Below are 20138 nucleotides of genomic sequence, written 5' to 3' on the forward strand. Positions count from 1 at the left end.
AGCCTTGTATTACCAGACTGATTACCTCTGAGCTATGGTTGTACGAGGTTAGGAGAATAGTAGCCTTGTATTACCAGACTGATTACCTCTGAGCTATGGTTGTACGAGGTTAGGAGAATAGTAGCCTTGTATTACCAGACTGATTACCTCTGAGCTATGGTTGTACAAGGTTAGGATAATAGTTGAATATAACAGAGAAACAATGATCATGGCTTTTAAGTTTAGATTTGAAGGATGTACTTTTTGTGCTGTGAAAAATAACCTGTTAACAGGTTAACGGAAGTGGTAATAAACATGAACATTTTCTAACTAACTGATAAATCCATACAGGAACTGAGGAAGTCAAAACATCCTGGGATGATTACCTTCAAATGCTTGTCAGGGGCACAACTTTGTCTCCACCTAGTGACAACATATCACCATAACATACACTATATCCACCACAACTAGACGATTCAACCCAACCACAATCTTCCACAACATTAATAAATAATCATATAAATATTCAGTAATATAGTATTATATTTATTGAGTAAGGTTTAGAAACCATGTATGTAGTCATATTGTGTAGAACAAGTCACACAGTGCATCCCAATACCATTGTCACATCAGCTTTGACAAACATTTCCATTGTAGTCATTTAGCAGACGCTCTTATCCAGAGAGACTTACAGGAGCAATTGGGGTAAAGTGCCTTGCTCAAGGGCACATTGACAGATTTGTTTACCTTGCACCACTCTTAAAAGATAGACTACATGTCGCTGAAGATGAATGTGCCCATCCATATGCACTTCTTTCAAACATGGTCTGTGCACGTATAACCTTCTTCATATCTCAGAGTTTAAATATCAACATTTTATGATGTCTTAAAGTAGCAATAGTCATATACTGTAACAAAACATCCAAGACCTTGATGCAAAGAGACCGGCAGGGAATAATAATACCAAACCACTGAATGATGTAGGAAACACAAATAAAGTCTATCTGGTTAAAGACTACCATCAACATCAATTCAAAAGCTATTATGACATTGTTGTTAAACAGACAAAGGTATACTTTGATTACTACAGTCTACAGTATAGAAAGAGCCCAGATCATATATGTTTTATTAGATATTTTATATTAAACATACTATAATGTTATATCATATTTTGACCCATTTCGATTAGAAAAATACACGAACAACAAGAACAGCTTTCTGTTGGTCACTAGGAGGAATAGAACAAATACCATCTGTATAAGGGTCTTCATGTCTTGGAAAACAGGAGGAGGATTGTTGTCATTGTATCAACTGGAACTGGTCAGCTGAATTACCAGCACTCCTAAAAAACAAAGACCTATGTCCTGTCTTGGTAATGGGCAACCAATACTATTTGAATGTGTCCTTGACAATAGTCAAGCCAATGAATGTTCTCTTGTGGAAACGTATCAGACATTTTCTAAGTCGTAGTAAACAATAAAAATGTAAATATATCTTCTGCCTTCAGAGGAATGTAGTTAGTCTTTAGAAGCAGTAGTCGATGCAAGGCTGCCTGGCTGCTCCACAACCAATCAGACAGAAATAGAGTTGCAAAATTTCAGCAACGTTCAAGAAATTCCCTGGTTTTCCTGAAATCTCAGTTGGAGGAATCCTGGAATCTGGAGGGAATAAGCAGACAATCCGGAATCCCCCAAACAGGATTTCTGGAAAACCAGGGAATTTATTGAAAGTTCTCCAAATGTTGCAACCTTACACAGAATACTACAGGAGCACTGCACAGGAGTATATACCAATATCTACCACTGGATGGGGATACTAACCCACACCAGAGGAGAGGACTGACCTCGCCCGTTCAACTAGAAGTCACCCATAACCCCTGAATCCTAATCTTAACCAGTAGCGTGACAGAGAAAGATCTGACCCTGTATCAGTAGTAAATCACAACATGTTTCTCCAGCATAATAAAAGTGGTCGTAAAACAAGTCAACTGGTCCTGGTATTGAAAGATGAGTGGTAGGTTTATATGGTACTGCAAGAAAGGCGATTTCGTCGATATCAACACCTTTAGCATTGCATACAACACAGAACCAGATTTGTTAGTCAAACTACGGAGGCAACACATACAGAAATGCTGCAACGTTACTCTTAGCAGCGTTTAGTGCTGTTTTCATTCATATCAAGTATAGGTTTTCCCCATTTCTGCTTGATTATTCTGTGGATATCAATCAACTCATGATTGTTTTCTTTGTGACGTAGATCAAACATCGATGACCATGGGATTCCCTTTGTGGTGAACCATTAAATTGGTGTAACATTGCTATCAAAGAATACGTGATAAAACAATGACAGAGGCACGTTGGGGGCCACATCCGTGACACACTGGATATAGCACTAACTGAATAACCCTTCGTAAGCAGCAACGCCATGAGAGTGTGTACAGTACACTTGATTCTCAGTCACAACCACTTCGGGTTGCCTTCCAGTTGTGTGGAATGTTGTGAAATCTACAGTAAGGATTTGACTGTATTGACAACATACAGTAAGAACTACCTTACATAAACAAGAGTAGGTTACCTACAGAAAATAACAATACCATAATACCAAATCATCTCTTCTTCATTGGCCTTGTCTTTGAGAGGGGGGGGGGGGCTATGCATGCATCCAAGCCAAGGGAGGGGTGCAGAAGGATCCAGGAAGGTCCAGGCAGGGTTGGATCGTAAGGTTCAGAGGTTAGGAGGGGTTAGAGGTCAAGGTTGAGTGTTCAGCAGGCATCGTTGCTCCCTGGCCCATGAGGCAGGATGGTGTTGGGGGGGCTTGACGGTAGGGTTCAGTAAGGATCCAACTTAATCCTTCTGTGTAAGCAGCATGTGAACACCATCCCACAGATCTGAAACACACACAATTGTTGTGAAGGTCAATCAAGGGTAAAGGTGAGTCGTCATGGTAGCATAGTGGAATAGCATGAGGAAGTGTGTGGTTACTATGGGAACAGGAGTGCCGAGCAGCCATTCTTGCAGCAGTGGTGTAATTGGGCCTGTGGTGAATGTTAAAGCTCCCACTATGACTGGTACTGGAGAGAGATAATCTGTGAACAAACATTCATTTAGCAACTTCCATTTTTCAAAGGGCATTTCTCTCTGAAGCCCTGCCAATGTTCTCAAAACCATAATTTAGTGTTATAATCCATTAATAATTAATCTACTAAAAATCACATGATTAAACTGAGGGAAAATGTTTTACAAAGTGAAGCATGTTTTATGATGTTTTTGTCATTTTCTGTGAGGCGTTTAAAATAATAAGAAATAACAAATTATGAATGTAACATATGTAAATACTTAGAAAGGAGTCTATGGACACAAGGAGTGTGGCATTTTGGAGGTTTGTGATGCAAAACATTTTGCCTAGTGCACTCCAAATTCTCCCACTTGATATTTCTTCTCCTTAAGTATTCTATAAAGTTACTTGAAAGCTCCACTTGTGAGTTGGACTGCTTTAAGATCCTATGAATACGTTTGTGTGTAGGAAAAAGAAAGAAGTGAAGTGATGCTGGGATCCAACAGACCTGTGTAGGTACTTTGGTTGATCTGAGAACAATAAGTCATTTTCAGCCAGCGGCAGGACGGTCAGAGAGCTTTAGTTGGCGCTTGTTTGGATGAAGAAGCCGACATCAATAAGATGAGATTAAGGTAGAGAAGAAATGGGAGGATACAACAGGTCTTGACGCACACAACATAGCAACACACACACACACACACACACACACACACACACTTGTGCTTTCACTCTGCCAAAAGCATTAAACTGTCCTTATTTCTAACAAGATCATCCCACGTCATCACTATTAAGGTATAGGGGATATGAAAGGTCTCATTGATCTGTGAGACAACAGCAGAGTTACAGTAATACACAGGGAAAAGGCTGAGAGGTTAGGACTTAGATGAGGCACATTCGCTGGACGGGTGTGTGGTGTGTGTGTGTGTGTGGTGTGTGTGTGTGTGTGTGTGTGTGCGCGTGTATGACGGATGACAAACGACAAACAGAGGAGGGCTGAGATTCAATCAACGGCCCCCCTGCAAGTCTTCTCCTCTCTGAGGGTATTATCGACCGGTGTCACAACATGGGGAGTAGATTCCTCAAAGAAGGCCTTGGCGGCTCGGCACTCAGGGCGGTTTTACGATGCCTCTAACCCTGCCAGCACCACTGAGAATTCAGATGACAGAGTGAGGAGGTAGAGAATGAAACTCACAACTCACAGAGAGATGGAGGGAGCTGGAAAAGGAAGAGACGGAGGAGGGAGGAGGGAGGAGGAGACAGGGGATCAAGGAGGAAACGGAGGAGGGAGGAGACAGGGGATCAAGGAGGAAACGGAGGAGGGAGGAGGAGGGAGGAGCAGCCGGAGGGAGGAGGAGGGAGGAGCAGCCGGAGGGAGGAGGGAGGAGGAGGGAGGAGGGAGAAGGAGGGTCGAGGAGACAGGGGATCAAGGAGGAAACGGAGGAGGGAGGAGGGAGGAGGAGGGAGGAGCAGCCGGAGGGAGGAGGGAGGAGGAGGGAGGAGGGACGAGGAGACAGGGGATCAAGGAGGAAACGGAGGAGGGAGGAGGGAGGAGGAGGGAGGAGCAGCCGGAGGGAGGAGGGAGGAGGAGGGACGAGGAGACAGGGGATCAAGGAGGAAATGGAGGAGGGAGGAGGGAGGAGGAGGGACGAGGAGGAGGAGACAGGGGATCAAGGAGGAAACGGAGGAGGGAGGAGCAGCCGGAGGGAGGAGGGAGGAGGAGGGAGGAGGAGGGAGGAGGAGGGAGGAGGAGGAGACAGGGGATCAAGGAGGAAACGGAGGAGGGAGGAGCAGCCGGAGGGAGGAGGAGGGAGGAGGAGGGAGGAGCGACGAGGAGACAGGGGATCAAGGAGGAAACGGAGGAGGGAGGAGCAGCCGGAGGGAGGAGGAGACAGAAGCAAGGAGAAGGAGACAGAGGATGGAGGACAGAATGTGCTAAACTTCCTTTCTGCTCGTTAGTTTAGCATTTGGAATGACAAGGAATATATAGAAAGTAGTTTCAATGTGGCAGGTGAAGACAGTGACAAGAAATAAGTGATGTGCTGCAATCATAAGAAACTATGAAGAAAGAAATCATGAAGAATACATTTAGCAGTGTCCTCTTTTCTTATTATTACCCAATCTCAGATGATGAGAAATGTATTGTAAGGGTTTCTTTCAAATCTGGTCCAGCACAGCTGTCATTCGCGTTTATCTGTGGGCATTAATCTCATAGTCTAGTCTGTGGGAGCACTTCAGTGAACTGTTTGTTTGTCCTTGGATTGTGGATAATATTGTCAAGACCTTTCAGCCATGCAAAGGTCAAAGGTCAACATGTATGTGGCGGTCAGCCTGGTGTCCCTATTGGGGTGGGCGTTGCTCGGTGGTACCGAGAATAAAGCATAGGCCAGGCAATATAGCATGCATGATCTCTGATCAACTGTCTCTTTGTCTTCTTCACACACACACACATACAAACAGAGACACACACACGCACGCACGTGCGCGCACACACACAGAGACACCCGCATGCACACACTCGCGCACACACACATGCACGAGTGCGCACACACACAAACATGCAGACAACACATATCTACACAAAAACACAAAAGACACAATCACAAAAATGAAGAAATAGACACACACACAGAACACATTTCCAACAATGCCCTCCAACCTTGTCCCGTCCCCACTGAGTGTGACCAGACAGAGGCTTAGCCAATCACACGGCAGAGAAGTCCTCCTCCTCTTCTTTATACAGCAGATAGATAAAGCAGGCCGTCAACATGGCCCCGGCCAGCTATAGAGGTCACACACACACAAACAGACATACGCACACACACACACAAAGAAATACACGCACATACAGACATACATAGACACAAACGTAAACACACACATGCATACACACAGACATACATAGAGATAAACACACATACACACACAGAGGGGTTAGTGACCTATATTAGACAAAGTATAGGGGGGGAACACTGAAAGAGGATTGAGTCTAAATTGATTAGCGTAATTACAACCAAACTAAGAACAAAGCTACAGAGACTATGACTATTTCAGTTATTAAAGACAGAGAGGAACAGTTGACACAGAGACTATGACTATTTCAGTTATTAAAGACATAGGAACAGTTGACACAGAGACTATGACTATTTCAGTTATTAAAGACATATGAACAGTTGACACAGAGACTATGACTATTTCAGTTATTAAAGACATAGGAACAGTTGACACAGAGACTATGACTATTTCAGTTATTAAAGACAGAGAGGAACAGTTGACACAGAGACTATGACTATTTCAGTTATTAAAGACAGAGAGGAACAGTTGACACAGAGACTATGACTATTTCAGTTATTAAAGACCGAGAGGAACAGTTGACACAGAGACTGACTATTTCAGTTATTAAAGACATAGGAACAGTTGACACAGAGACTATGACTATTTCAGTTATTAAAGACAGAGGAACAGTTGACACAGAGACTATGACTATTTCAGTTATTAAAGACAGAGAGGAACAGTTGACACAGAGACTATGACTATTTCAGTTATTAAAGACAGAGAGGAACAGTTGACACAGAGACTATGACTATTTCAGTTATTAAAGACAGAGGAACAGTTGACACAGAGACTATGACTATTTCAGTTATTAAAGACAGAGAGGAACAGTTGACACAGAGACTATGACTATTTCAGTTATTAAAGACAGAGAGGAACAGTTGACACAGAGACTATGACTATTTCAGTTATTAAAGACAGAGAGGAACAGTTGACACAGAGACTATGACTATTTCAGTTATTAAAGACAGAGAGGAACAGTTGACACAGAGACTATGACTATTTCAGTTATTAAAGACAGAGAGGAACAGTTGACACAGAGACTATGACTATTTCAGTTATTAAAGACAGAGGAACAGTTGACACAGAGACTATGACTATTTCAGTTATTAAAGACAGAGAGGAACAGTTGACACAGAGACTATGACTATTTCAGTTATTAAATTGTTTGGGTTAGGGTTATATCGATCAGAAACGTTACGATACTGCTGAGAAGGGTTATATCGATCAGAAACGTTACGATACTGCTGAGAAGGGTTAGGGTTATATCGATCAGAAACGTTACAATACTGCTGAGAAGGGTTAGGGTTATATCGATCAGAAACGTTACGATACTGCTGAGAAGGGTTATATCGATCAGAAACGTTGCGATACTGCTGAGAAGGGTTATATCAATCAGAAACGTTACGATACTGCTGAGAAGGGTCAGGGTTATAGCGATCAGAAACGTTACGATACTGCTGAGAAGGGTTATATCAATCAGAAACTTTACGATACTGCTGAGAAGGGTTAGGGTTATATCAATCAGAAACATTACGATACTGCTGAGAAGGGTCAGGGTTATATCGATCAGAAACGTTACGATACTACTGAGAAGGGTTAAAGGGTTATATCAATCAGAAACGTTACGATACTGCTGAGAAGGGTCAGGGTTATATCAATCAGAAACGTTACGATACTGCTGAGAAGGGTTATATCAATCAGAAACGTTATGATACTGCTGAGAAGGGTTATATCGATCAGAAACGTTACGATACTGCTGAGAAGGGTTATATCGATCAGAAACGTTACGATACTACTGAGAAGGGTTATATCGATCAGAAACGTTACGATACTGCTGAGAAGGGTTAGGGTTATATCGATCAGAAACGTTACGATACTGCTGAGAAGGGTTATATCGATCAGAAACGTTATGATACTGCTGAGAAGGGTTATATCAATCAGAAACGTTACGATACTGCTGAGAAGGGTTATATCGATCAGAAACGTTATGATACTGCTGAGAAGGGTTATATCAATCAGAAACGTTACGATACTGCTGAGAAGGGTTATATCAATCAGAAACGTTACGATACTGCTGAGAAGGGTTAGGGTTATATCGATCAGAAACGTTACGATACTGCTGAGAAGGGTTATATCGATCAGAAACGTTACGATACTGCTGAGAAGGGTTATATCGATCAGAAACGTTACGATACTGCTGAGAAGGGTTATATCGATCAGAAACGTTACGATACTGCTGAGAAGGGTTATATCGATCAGAAACGTTACGATACTGCTGAGAAGGGTTATATCAATCAGAAACGTTACGATACTGCTGAGAAGGGTTATATCAATCAGAAACGTTACGATACTGCTGAGAAGGGTTAGGGTTATATCGATCAGAAACGTTACGATACTGCTGAGAAGGGTTAGGGTTATATCAATCAGAAACGTTACGATACTGCTGAGAAGGGTTAGGGTTATATCGATCAGAAACGTTACGATACTGCTGAGAAGGGTTATATCGATCAGAAACGTTACGATACTGCTGAGAAGGGTTAGGGTTATATCGATCAGAAACGTTACGATACTGCTGAGAAGGGTTAGGGTTATATCGATCAGAAACGTTACGATACTGCTGAGAAGGGTTATATCGATCAGAAACGTTACGATACTGCTGAGAAGGGTTAGAGTTATATCGATCAGAAACGTTACGATACTGCTGAGAAGGGTTATATCGATCAGAAACGTTACGATACTGCTGAGAAGGGTTAGGGTTATATCGATCAGAAACATTACGATACTGCTGAGAAGGGTTATATCGATCAGAAACGTTACGATACTGCTGAGAAGGGTTATATCGATCAGAAACGTTACGATACTGCTGAGAAGGGTTAGGGTTATATCGATCAGAAACGTTACGATACTGCTGAGAAGGGTTAGGGTTATATCGATCAGAAACGTTACAATACTGCTGAGAAGGGTTATATCGATCAGAAACGTTACGATACTGCTGAGAAGGGTTAGGGTTATATCGATCAGAAACGTTACGATACTGCTGAGAAGGGTTAGGGTTATATCGATCAGAAACGTTACGATACTGCTGAGAAGGGTTATATCGATCAGAAACGTTACGATACTGCTGAGAAGGGTTATATAAATCAGAAACGTTACGATACTGCTGAGAAGGGTTATATCAATCAGAAACGTTACGATACTGCTGAGAAGGTTTAGGGTTATATCAATCAGAAACGTTACGATACTGCTGAGAAGGGTTAGGGTTATATCGATCAGAAACGTTACGATACTGCTGAGAAGGGTTATATCAATCAGAAACGTTACGATACTGCTGAGAAGGGTTATATCGATCAGAAACGTTACGATACTGCTGAGAAGGGTTAGGGTTATATCGATCAGAAACGTTACGATACTGCTGAGAAGGGTTAGGGTTATATCAATCAGAAACTTTACGATACTGCTGAGAAGGGTTAGGGTTATATCGATCAGAAACGTTACAATACTGCTGAGAAGGGTTATATCGATCAGAAACGTTACGATACTGCTGAGAAGGGTTAGAGTTATATCGATCAGAAACGTTACGATACTGCTGAGAAGGGTTATATCGATCAGAAACGTTACGATACTGCTGAGAAGGGTTAGGGTTATATCAATCAGAAACGTTACGATACTGCTGAGAAGGGTTAGGGTTATATCGATCAGAAACGTTACGATACTGCTGAGAAGGGTTAGAGTTATATCGATCAGAAACGTTACGATACTGCTGAGAAGGGTTATATCAATCAGAAACGTTACGATACTGCTGAGAAGGGTTAGGGTTATATCGATCAGAAACGTTACGATACTGCTGAGAAGGGTTATATCAATCAGAAACGTTACGATACTGCTGAGAAGGGTTAGGGTTATATCGATCAGAAACGTTACGATACTGCTGAGAAGGGTTATATCAATCAGAAACGTTACGATACTGCTGAGAAGGGTTATATCGATCAGAAACGTTACGATACTGCTGAGAAGGGTTAGGGTTATATCGATCAGAAACGTTACGATACTGCTGAGAAGGGTTAGGGTTATATCGATCAGAAACGTTACAATACTGCTGAGAAGGGTTATATCAATCAGAAACGTTACAATACTGCTGAGAAGGGTTAGGGTTATATCGATCAGAAACGTTACGATACTGCTGAGAAGGGTTAGGGTTATATCGATCAGAAACGTTACGATACTGCTGAGAAGGGTTATATCAATCAGAAATGTTACGATACTGCTGAGAAGGGTTATATCAATCAGAAACGTTACGATACTGCTGAGAAGGTTTATATCAATCAGAAACGTTACGATACTGCTGAGAAGGGTTATATCGATCAGAAACGTTACGATACTGCTGAGAAGGGTTATATCGATCAGAAACGTTACGATACTGCTGAGAAGGGTTAGGGTTATATCGATCAGAAACGTTACGATACTGCTGAGAAGGGTTATATCGATCAGAAATGTTACGATACTGCTGAGAAGGGTTATATCAATCAGAAACGTTACAATACTGCTGAGAAGGGTTAGGGTTATATCGATCAGAAACGTTACGATACTGCTGAGAAGGGTTAGGGTTATATCGATCAGAAACGTTACGATACTGCTGAGAAGGGTTATATCGATCAGAAACGTTACGATACTGCTGAGAAGGGTTATATCGATCAGAAACGTTACGATACTGCTGAGAAGGGTTAGAGTTATATCGATCAGAAACGTTACGATACTGCTGAGAAGGGTTATATCGATCAGAAACGTTACGATACTGCTGAGAAGGGTTAGGGTTATATCGATCAGAAACATTACGATACTGCTGAGAAGGGTTATATCGATCAGAAACGTTACGATACTGCTGAGAAGGGTTATATCGATCAGAAACGTTACGATACTGCTGAGAAGGGTTAGGGTTATATCGATCAGAAACGTTACGATACTGCTGAGAAGGGTTAGGGTTATATCGATCAGAAACGTTACAATACTGCTGAGAAGGGTTATATCGATCAGAAACGTTACGATACTGCTGAGAAGGGTTAGGGTTATATCGATCAGAAACGTTACGATACTGCTGAGAAGGGTTAGGGTTATATCGATCAGAAACGTTACGATACTGCTGAGAAGGGTTATATCGATCAGAAACGTTACGATACTGCTGAGAAGGGTTATATAAATCAGAAACGTTACGATACTGCTGAGAAGGGTTATATCAATCAGAAACGTTACGATACTGCTGAGAAGGTTTAGGGTTATATCAATCAGAAACGTTACGATACTGCTGAGAAGGGTTAGGGTTATATCGATCAGAAACGTTACGATACTGCTGAGAAGGGTTATATCAATCAGAAACGTTACGATACTGCTGAGAAGGGTTATATCGATCAGAAACGTTACGATACTGCTGAGAAGGGTTAGGGTTATATCGATCAGAAACGTTACGATACTGCTGAGAAGGGTTAGGGTTATATCAATCAGAAACTTTACGATACTGCTGAGAAGGGTTAGGGTTATATCGATCAGAAACGTTACAATACTGCTGAGAAGGGTTATATCGATCAGAAACGTTACGATACTGCTGAGAAGGGTTAGAGTTATATCGATCAGAAACGTTACGATACTGCTGAGAAGGGTTATATCGATCAGAAACGTTACGATACTGCTGAGAAGGGTTAGTGTTATATCAATCAGAAACGTTACGATACTGCTGAGAAGGGTTAGGGTTATATCGATCAGAAACGTTACGATACTGCTGAGAAGGGTTAGAGTTATATCGATCAGAAACGTTACGATACTGCTGAGAAGGGTTATATCAATCAGAAACGTTACGATACTGCTGAGAAGGGTTAGGGTTATATCGATCAGAAACGTTACGATACTGCTGAGAAGGGTTATATCAATCAGAAACGTTACGATACTGCTGAGAAGGGTTAGGGTTATATCGATCAGAAACGTTACGATACTGCTGAGAAGGGTTATATCAATCAGAAACGTTACGATACTGCTGAGAAGGGTTATATCGATCAGAAACGTTACGATACTGCTGAGAAGGGTTAGGGTTATATCGATCAGAAACGTTACGATACTGCTGAGAAGGGTTAGGGTTATATCGATCAGAAACGTTACAATACTGCTGAGAAGGGTTATATCAATCAGAAACGTTACAATACTGCTGAGAAGGGTTAGGGTTATATCGATCAGAAACGTTACGATACTGCTGAGAAGGGTTAGGGTTATATCGATCAGAAACGTTACGATACTGCTGAGAAGGGTTATATCAATCAGAAATGTTACGATACTGCTGAGAAGGGTTATATCAATCAGAAACGTTACGATACTGCTGAGAAGGTTTATATCAATCAGAAACGTTACGATACTGCTGAGAAGGGTTATATCGATCAGAAACGTTACGATACTGCTGAGAAGGGTTATATCGATCAGAAACGTTACGATACTGCTGAGAAGGGTTAGGGTTATATCGATCAGAAACGTTACGATACTGCTGAGAAGGGTTATATCGATCAGAAATGTTACGATACTGCTGAGAAGGGTTATATCAATCAGAAACGTTACAATACTGCTGAGAAGGGTTAGGGTTATATCGATCAGAAACGTTACGATACTGCTGAGAAGGGTTAGGGTTATATCGATCAGAAACGTTACGATACTGCTGAGAAGGGTTATATCGATCAGAAACGTTACGATACTGCTGAGAAGGGTTATATCGATCAGAAACGTTACGATACTGCTGAGAAGGGTTAGGGTTATATCGATCAGAAACGTTACGATACTGGTGAGAAGGGTTAGGGTTATATCGATCAGAAACGTTACAATACTGCTGAGAAGGGTTAGGGTTATATCGATCAGAAACGTTACGATACTGCTGAGAAGGGTTATATCGATCAGAAACGTTACGATACTGCTGAGAAGGGTTAGGGTTATATCGATCAGAAACGTTACGATACTGCTGAGAAGGGTTATATCGATCAGAAACGTTACGATACTGCTGAGAAGGGTTATATCGATCAGAAACGTTACGATACTGCTGAGAAGGGTTATATCGATCAGAAACGTTACGATACTGCTGAGAAGGTTTAGGGTTATATCGATCAGAAACGTTACGATACTGCTGAGAAGGGTTATATCGATCAGAAACATTACGATACTGCTGAGAAGGGTCATATCGATCAGAAACGTTACGATACTGCTGAGAAGGGTTAGGGTTATATCGATCAGAAACGTTACGATACTGCTGAGAAGGGTCAGGGTTATATCGATCAGAAACGTTACGATACTGCTGAGAAAGGTTAGGGTTATATCAATCAGAAACGTTACGATACTGCTGAGAAGGGTAAGGGTTATATCGATCAGAAACGTTACGATACTGCTGAGAAGGGTTAGGGTTATATCGATCAGAAACGTTACGATACTGCTGAGAAGGGTTATATCAATCAGAAACGTTACGATACTGCTGAGAAGGGTTAGGGTTATATCGATCATAAACGTTACGATACTGCTGAGAAGGGTTAGGGTTATATCGATCAGAAACGTTGCGATACTGCTGAGAAGGGTTATATCAATCAGAAACGTTACGATACTGCTGAGAAGGGTTAGGGTTATATCGATCAGAAACGTTACGATACTGCTGAGAAGGGTTATATCGATCAGAAACGTTACGATACTGCTGAGAAGGGTTATATCGATCAGAAACGTTACGATACTGCTGAGAAGGGTTATATCGATCAGAAACGTTACGATACTGCTGAGAAGGGTTATATCGATCAGAAACGTTACGATACTGCTGAGAAGGGTTATATCGATCAGAAACGTTACGATACTGCTGAGAAGGTTTAGGGTTATATCGATCAGAAACGTTACGATACTGCTGAGAAGGGTTATATCGATCAGAAACGTTACGATACTGCTGAGAAGGGTTAGGGTTATATCGATCAGAAACGTTACGATACTGCTGAGAAGGGTTAGGGTTATATCGATCAGAAACGTTACGATACTGCTGAGAAGGGTTATATCAATCAGAAACGTTACGATACTGCTGAGAAGGGTTAGGGTTATATCGATCATAAACGTTACGATACTGCTGAGAAGGGTTAGGGTTATATCGATCAGAAACGTTGCGATACTGCTGAGAAGGGTTATATCAATCAGAAACGTTACGATACTGCTGAGAAGGGTTAGGGTTATATCGATCAGAAACGTTACGATACTGCTGAGAAGGGTTATATCGATCAGAAACGTTACGATACTGCTGAGAAGGGTTATATCGATCAGAAACGTTACGATACTGCTGAGAAGGGTTAGGGTTATATCAATCAGAAACGTTACGATACTGCTGAGAAGGGTTATATCGATCAGAAACGTTACGATACTGCTGAGAAGGGTTATATCGATCAGAAACGTTACAATACTGCTGAGAAGGGTTATATCGATCAGAAACGTTACGATACTGCTGAGAAGGGTTAGGGTTATATCGATCAGAAACGTTACAATACTGCTGAGAAGGGTTAGGGTTATATCGATCAGAAACGTTACGATACTGCTGAGAAGGGTTAGGGTTATATCGATCAGAAACGTTACGATACTGCTGAGAAGGGTTATATCAATCAGAAACGTTACAATACTGCTGAGAAGGGTTAGGGTTATATCGATCAGAAACGTTACGATACTGCTGAGAAGGGTTATATCAATCAGAAACGTTACGATACTGCTGAGAAGGGTTAGGGTTATATCGATCAGAAACGTTACGATACTGCTGAGAAGGGTTATATCAATCAGAAACGTTACGATACTGCTGAGAAGGGTTATATCGATCAGAAACGTTACGATACTGCTGAGAAGGGTTAGGGTTATATCGATCAGAAACGTTACGATACTGCTGAGAAGGGTTAGGGTTATATCGATCAGAAACGTTACAATACTGCTGAGAAGGGTTATATCAATCAGAAACGTTACAATACTGCTGAGAAGGGTTAGGGTTATATCGATCAGAAACGTTACGATACTGCTGAGAAGGGTTAGGGTTATATCGATCAGAAACGTTACGATACTGCTGAGAAGGGTTATATCAATCAGAAATGTTACGATACTGCTGAGAAGGGTTATATCAATCAGAAACGTTACGATACTGCTGAGAAGGTTTATATCAATCAGAAACGTTACGATACTGCTGAGAAGGGTTATATCGATCAGAAACGTTACGATACTGCTGAGAAGGGTTATATCGATCAGAAACGTTACGATACTGCTGAGAAGGGTTAGGGTTATATCGATCAGAAACGTTACGATACTGCTGAGAAGGGTTATATCGATCAGAAACATTACGATACTGCTGAGAAGGGTTATATCAATCAGAAACGTTACAATACTGCTGAGAAGGGTTAGGGTTATATCGATCAGAAACGTTACGATACTGCTGAGAAGGGTTATATCGATCAGAAACGTTACGATACTGCTGAGAAGGGTTATATCGATCAGAAACGTTACGATACTGCTGAGAAGGGTTATATCGATCAGAAACGTTACGATACTGCTGAGAAGGGTTAGGGTTATATCAATCAGAAACGTTACGATACTGCTGAGAAGGGTTATATCGATCAGAAACGTTACGATACTGCTGAGAAGGGTTATATCGATCAGAAACGTTACAATACTGCTGAGAAGGGTTATATCGATCAGAAACGTTACGATACTGCTTAGAAGGGTTAGGGTTATATCGATCAGAAACGTTACAATACTGCTGAGAAGGGTTAGGGTTATATCGATCAGAAACGTTACGATACTGCTGAGAAGGGTTATATCAATCAGAAACGTTACGATACTGCTGAGAAGGGTTATATCGATCAGAAACGTTACGATACTGCTGAGAAGGGTTATATCGATCAGAAACGTTACGATACTGCTGAGAAGGGTTATATCGATCAGAAACGTTACAATACTGCTGAGAAGGGTTATATCGATCAGAAACGTTACGATACTGCTGAGAAGGGTTAGGGTTATATCGATCAGAAACGTTACAATACTGCTGAGAAGGGTTAGGGTTATATCGATCAGAAACGTTACGATACTGCTGAGAAGGGTTAGGGTTATATCGATCAGAAACGTTACGATACTGCTGAGAAGGGTTATATCAATCAGAAACGTTACAATACTGCTGAGAAGGGTTAGGGTTATATCGATCAGAAACGTTACGATACTGCTGAGAAGGGTTATATCAATCAGAAACGTTACAATACTGCTGAGAAGGGTTAGGGTTATATCGATCAGAAACGTTACGATACTGCTGAGAAGGGTTATATCGATCAGAAACGTTACGATACTGCTGAGAAGGGTTAGGGTTATATCTATCAGAAACGTTACGATACTGCTGAGAAGGGTTAGGGTTATATCGATCAGAAACGTTACAATACTGCTGAGAAGGGTTATATCAATCAGAAACGTTACAATACTGCTGAGAAGGGTTAGGGTTATATCGATCAGAAACGTTACGATACTGCTGAGAAGGGTTAGGGTTATATCGATCAGAAACGTTACGATACTGCTGAGAAGGGTTATATCAATCAGAAATGTTACGATACTGCTGAGAAGGGTTATATCAATCAGAAACGTTACGATACTGCTGAGAAGGTTTATATCAATCAGAAACGTTACGATACTGCTGAGAAGGGTTATATCGATCAGAAACATTACGATACTGCTGAGAAGGGTTATATCGATCAGAAACGTTACAATACTGCTGAGAAGGGTTAGGGTTATATCGATCAGAAACGTTACGATACTGCTGAGAAGGGTTATATCGATCAGAAACGTTACGATACTGCTGAGAAGGGTTATATCAATCAGAAACGTTACAATACTGCTGAGAAGGGTTAGGGTTATATCGATCAGAAACGTTACGATACTGCTGAGAAGGGTTAGGGTTATATCGATCAGAAACGTTACGATACTGCTGAGAAGGGTTATATCGATCAGAAACGTTACGATACTGCTGAGAAGGGTTATATCGATCAGAAACGTTACGATACTGCTGAGAAGGGTTAGGGTTATATCGATCAGAAACGTTACGATACTGCTGAGAAGGGTTAGGGTTATATCGATCAGAAACGTTACAATACTGCTGAGAAGGGTTAGGGTTGTATCGATCAGAAACGTTACGATACTGCTGAGAAGGGTTATATCGATCAGAAACGTTACGATACTGCTGAGAAGGGTTATATCGATCAGAAACGTTACGATACTGCTGAGAAGGGTTATATCGATCAGAAACGTTACGATACTGCTGAGAAGGGTTATATCGATCAGAAACGTTACGATACTGCTGAGAAGGGTTATATCGATCAGAAACGTTACGATACTGCTGAGAAGGTTTAGGGTTATATCGATCAGAAACGTTACGATACTGCTGAGAAGGGTTATATCGATCAGAAACGTTACGATACTGCTGAGAAGGGTTAGGGTTATATCGATCAGAAACGTTACGATACTGCTGAGAAGGGTCAGGGTTATATCGATCAGAAACGTTACGATACTGCTGAGAAAGGTTAGGGTTATATCAATCAGAAACGTTACGATACTGCTGAGAAGGGTTAGGGTTATATCGATCAGAAACGTTACGATACTGCTGAGAAGGGTTATATCGATCAGAAACGTTACGATACTGCTGAGAAGGGTTATATCGATCAGAAACGTTACGATACTGCTGAGAAGGGTTAGGGTTATATCGATCATAAACGTTACGATACTGCTGAGAAGGGTTAGGGTTATATCGATCAGAAACGTTGCGATACTGCTGAGAAGGGTTATATCAATCAGAAACGTTACGATACTGCTGAGAAGGGTTAGGGTTATATCGATCAGAAACGTTACGATACTGCTGAGAAGGGTTAGAGTTATATCGATCAGAAACGTTACGATACTGCTGAAAAGGGTTATATCGATCAGAAACGTTACGATACTGCTGAGAAGGGTTATATCGATCAGAAACGTTACGATACTGCTGAGAAGGGTTAGGGTTATATCAATCAGAAACGTTACGATACTGCTGAGAAGGGTTATATCGATCAGAAACGTTACGATACTGCTGAGAAGGGTTATATCGATCAGAAACGTTACAATACTGCTGAGAAGGGTTATATCGATCAGAAACGTTACGATACTGCTTAGAAGGGTTAGGGTTATATCGATCAGAAACGTTACAATACTGCTGAGAAGGGTTAGGGTTATATCGATCAGAAACGTTACGATACTGCTGAGAAGGGTTATATCAATCAGAAACGTTACGATACTGCTGAGAAGGGTTATATCGATCAGAAACGTTACGATACTGCTGAGAAGGGTTATATCGATCAGAAACGTTACGATACTGCTGAGAAGGGTTATATCGATCAGAAACGTTACAATACTGCTGAGAAGGGTTATATCGATCAGAAAAGTTACGATACTGCTGAGAAGGGTTATATCGATCAGAAACGTTACGATACTGCTGAGAAGGGTTATATCGACCAGAAACGTTACGATACTGCTGAGAAGGGTTAGGGTTATATCGATCAGAAACGTTACAATACTGCTGAGAAGGGTTAGGGTTATATCGATCAGAAACGTTACGATACTGCTGAGAAGGGTTAGGGTTATATCGATCAGAAACGTTACGATACTGCTGAGAAGGGTTATATCAATCAGAAACGTTACAATACTGCTGAGAAGGGTTAGGGTTATATCGATCAGAAACGTTACGATACTGCTGAGAAGGGTTATATCAATCAGAAACGTTACGATACTGCTGAGAAGGGTTAGGGTTATATCGATCAGAAACGTTACGATACTGCTGAGAAGGGTTATATCAATCAGAAACGTTACGATACTGCTGAGAAGGGTTATATCGATCAGAAACGTTACGATACTGCTGAGAAGGGTTAGGGTTATATCTATCAGAAACGTTACGATACTGCTGAGAAGGGTTAGGGTTATATCGATCAGAAACGTTACAATACTGCTGAGAAGGGTTATATCAATCAGAAACGTTACAATACTGCTGAGAAGGGTTAGGGTTATATCGATCAGAAACGTTACGATACTGCTGAGAAGGGTTAGGGTTATATCGATCAGAAACGTTACGATACTGCTGAGAAGGGTTATATCAATCAGAAATGTTACGATACTGCTGAGAAGGGTTATATCAATCAGAAACGTTACGATACTGCTGAGAAGGTTTATATCAATCAGAAACGTTACGATACTGCTGAGAAGGGTTATATCGATCAGAAACGTTACGATACTGCTGAGAAGGGTTATATCGATCAGAAACGTTACGATACTGCTGAGAAGGGTTAGGGTTATATCGATCAGAAACGTTACGATACTGCTGAGAAGGGTTATATCGATCAGAAACGTTACGATACTGCTGAGAAGGGTTATATCAATCAGAAACATTACAATACTGCTGAGAAGGGTTAGGGTTATATCGATCAGAAACGTTACGATACTGCTGAGAAGGGTTAGGGTTATATCGATCAGAAACGTTACGATACTGCTGAGAAGGGTTATATCGATCAGAAACGTTACGATACTGCTGAGAAGGGTTATATCGATCAGAAACGTTACGATACTGCTGAGAAGGGTTAGGGTTATATCGATCAGAAACGTTACGATACTGCTGAGAAGGGTTAGGGTTATATCGATCAGAAACGTTACAATACTGCTGAGAAGGGTTAGGGTTGTATCGATCAGAAACGTTACGATACTGCTGAGAAGGGTTATATCGATCAGAAACGTTACGATACTGCTGAGAAGGGTTAGGGTTATATCGATCAGAAACGTTACGATACTGCTGAGAAGGGTTATATCGATCAGAAACGTTACGATACTGCTGAGAAGGGTTATATCGATCAGAAACGTTACGATACTGCTGAGAAGGGTTATATCGATCAGAAACGTTACGATACTGCTGAGAAGGTTTAGGGTTATATCGATCAGAAACGTTACGATACTGCTGAGAAGGGTTATATCGATCAGAAACGTTACGATACTGCTGAGAAGGGTTATATCGATCAGAAACGTTACGATACTGCTGAGAAGGGTTATATCGATCAGAAACGTTACGATACTGCTGAGAAGGGTTATATCGATCAGAAACGTTACGATACTGCTGAGAAGGGTTAGGGTTATATCGATCAGAAACGTTACGATACTGCTGAGAAGGGTTATATCGATCAGAAACGTTACGATACTGCTGAGAAGGGTTA

General features: G+C 41.3%; 1 protein-coding gene across 5 annotated transcripts in view; it reads right to left on the minus strand.

Annotated features, from left to right (window-relative positions):
• Window positions 1–504: 504 nt before the first annotated feature.
• Window positions 505–20138, minus strand: part of LOC110490781 (tetraspanin-11) — a 58242-nt gene continuing 38608 nt past the window's right edge. For 2 of the 5 annotated variants that reach the window (XM_090200905.1, XM_090200904.1), the window contains exon 8: window positions 505–2866. In XM_090200905.1, coding sequence (XP_090057031.1) covers window positions 2807–2866 — 60 coding nt within the window. In that variant the 3' untranslated portion in view covers window positions 505–2806. Of the gene's footprint in view, window positions 2867–3541; window positions 3623–5689; window positions 5813–20138 lie in introns of all 5 variants that reach the window. The other 3 variants (XM_090200903.1, XM_090200902.1, XM_090200906.1) reach the window with 3 other exon arrangements.

The sequence above is a fragment of the Oncorhynchus mykiss genome, chromosome 15 (assembly GCF_057628025.1).
Source record: "Oncorhynchus mykiss isolate SJ-2025 chromosome 15, ASM5762802v1, whole genome shotgun sequence".
NCBI classification, from domain to species: Eukaryota; Metazoa; Chordata; class Actinopteri; order Salmoniformes; family Salmonidae; genus Oncorhynchus; species Oncorhynchus mykiss.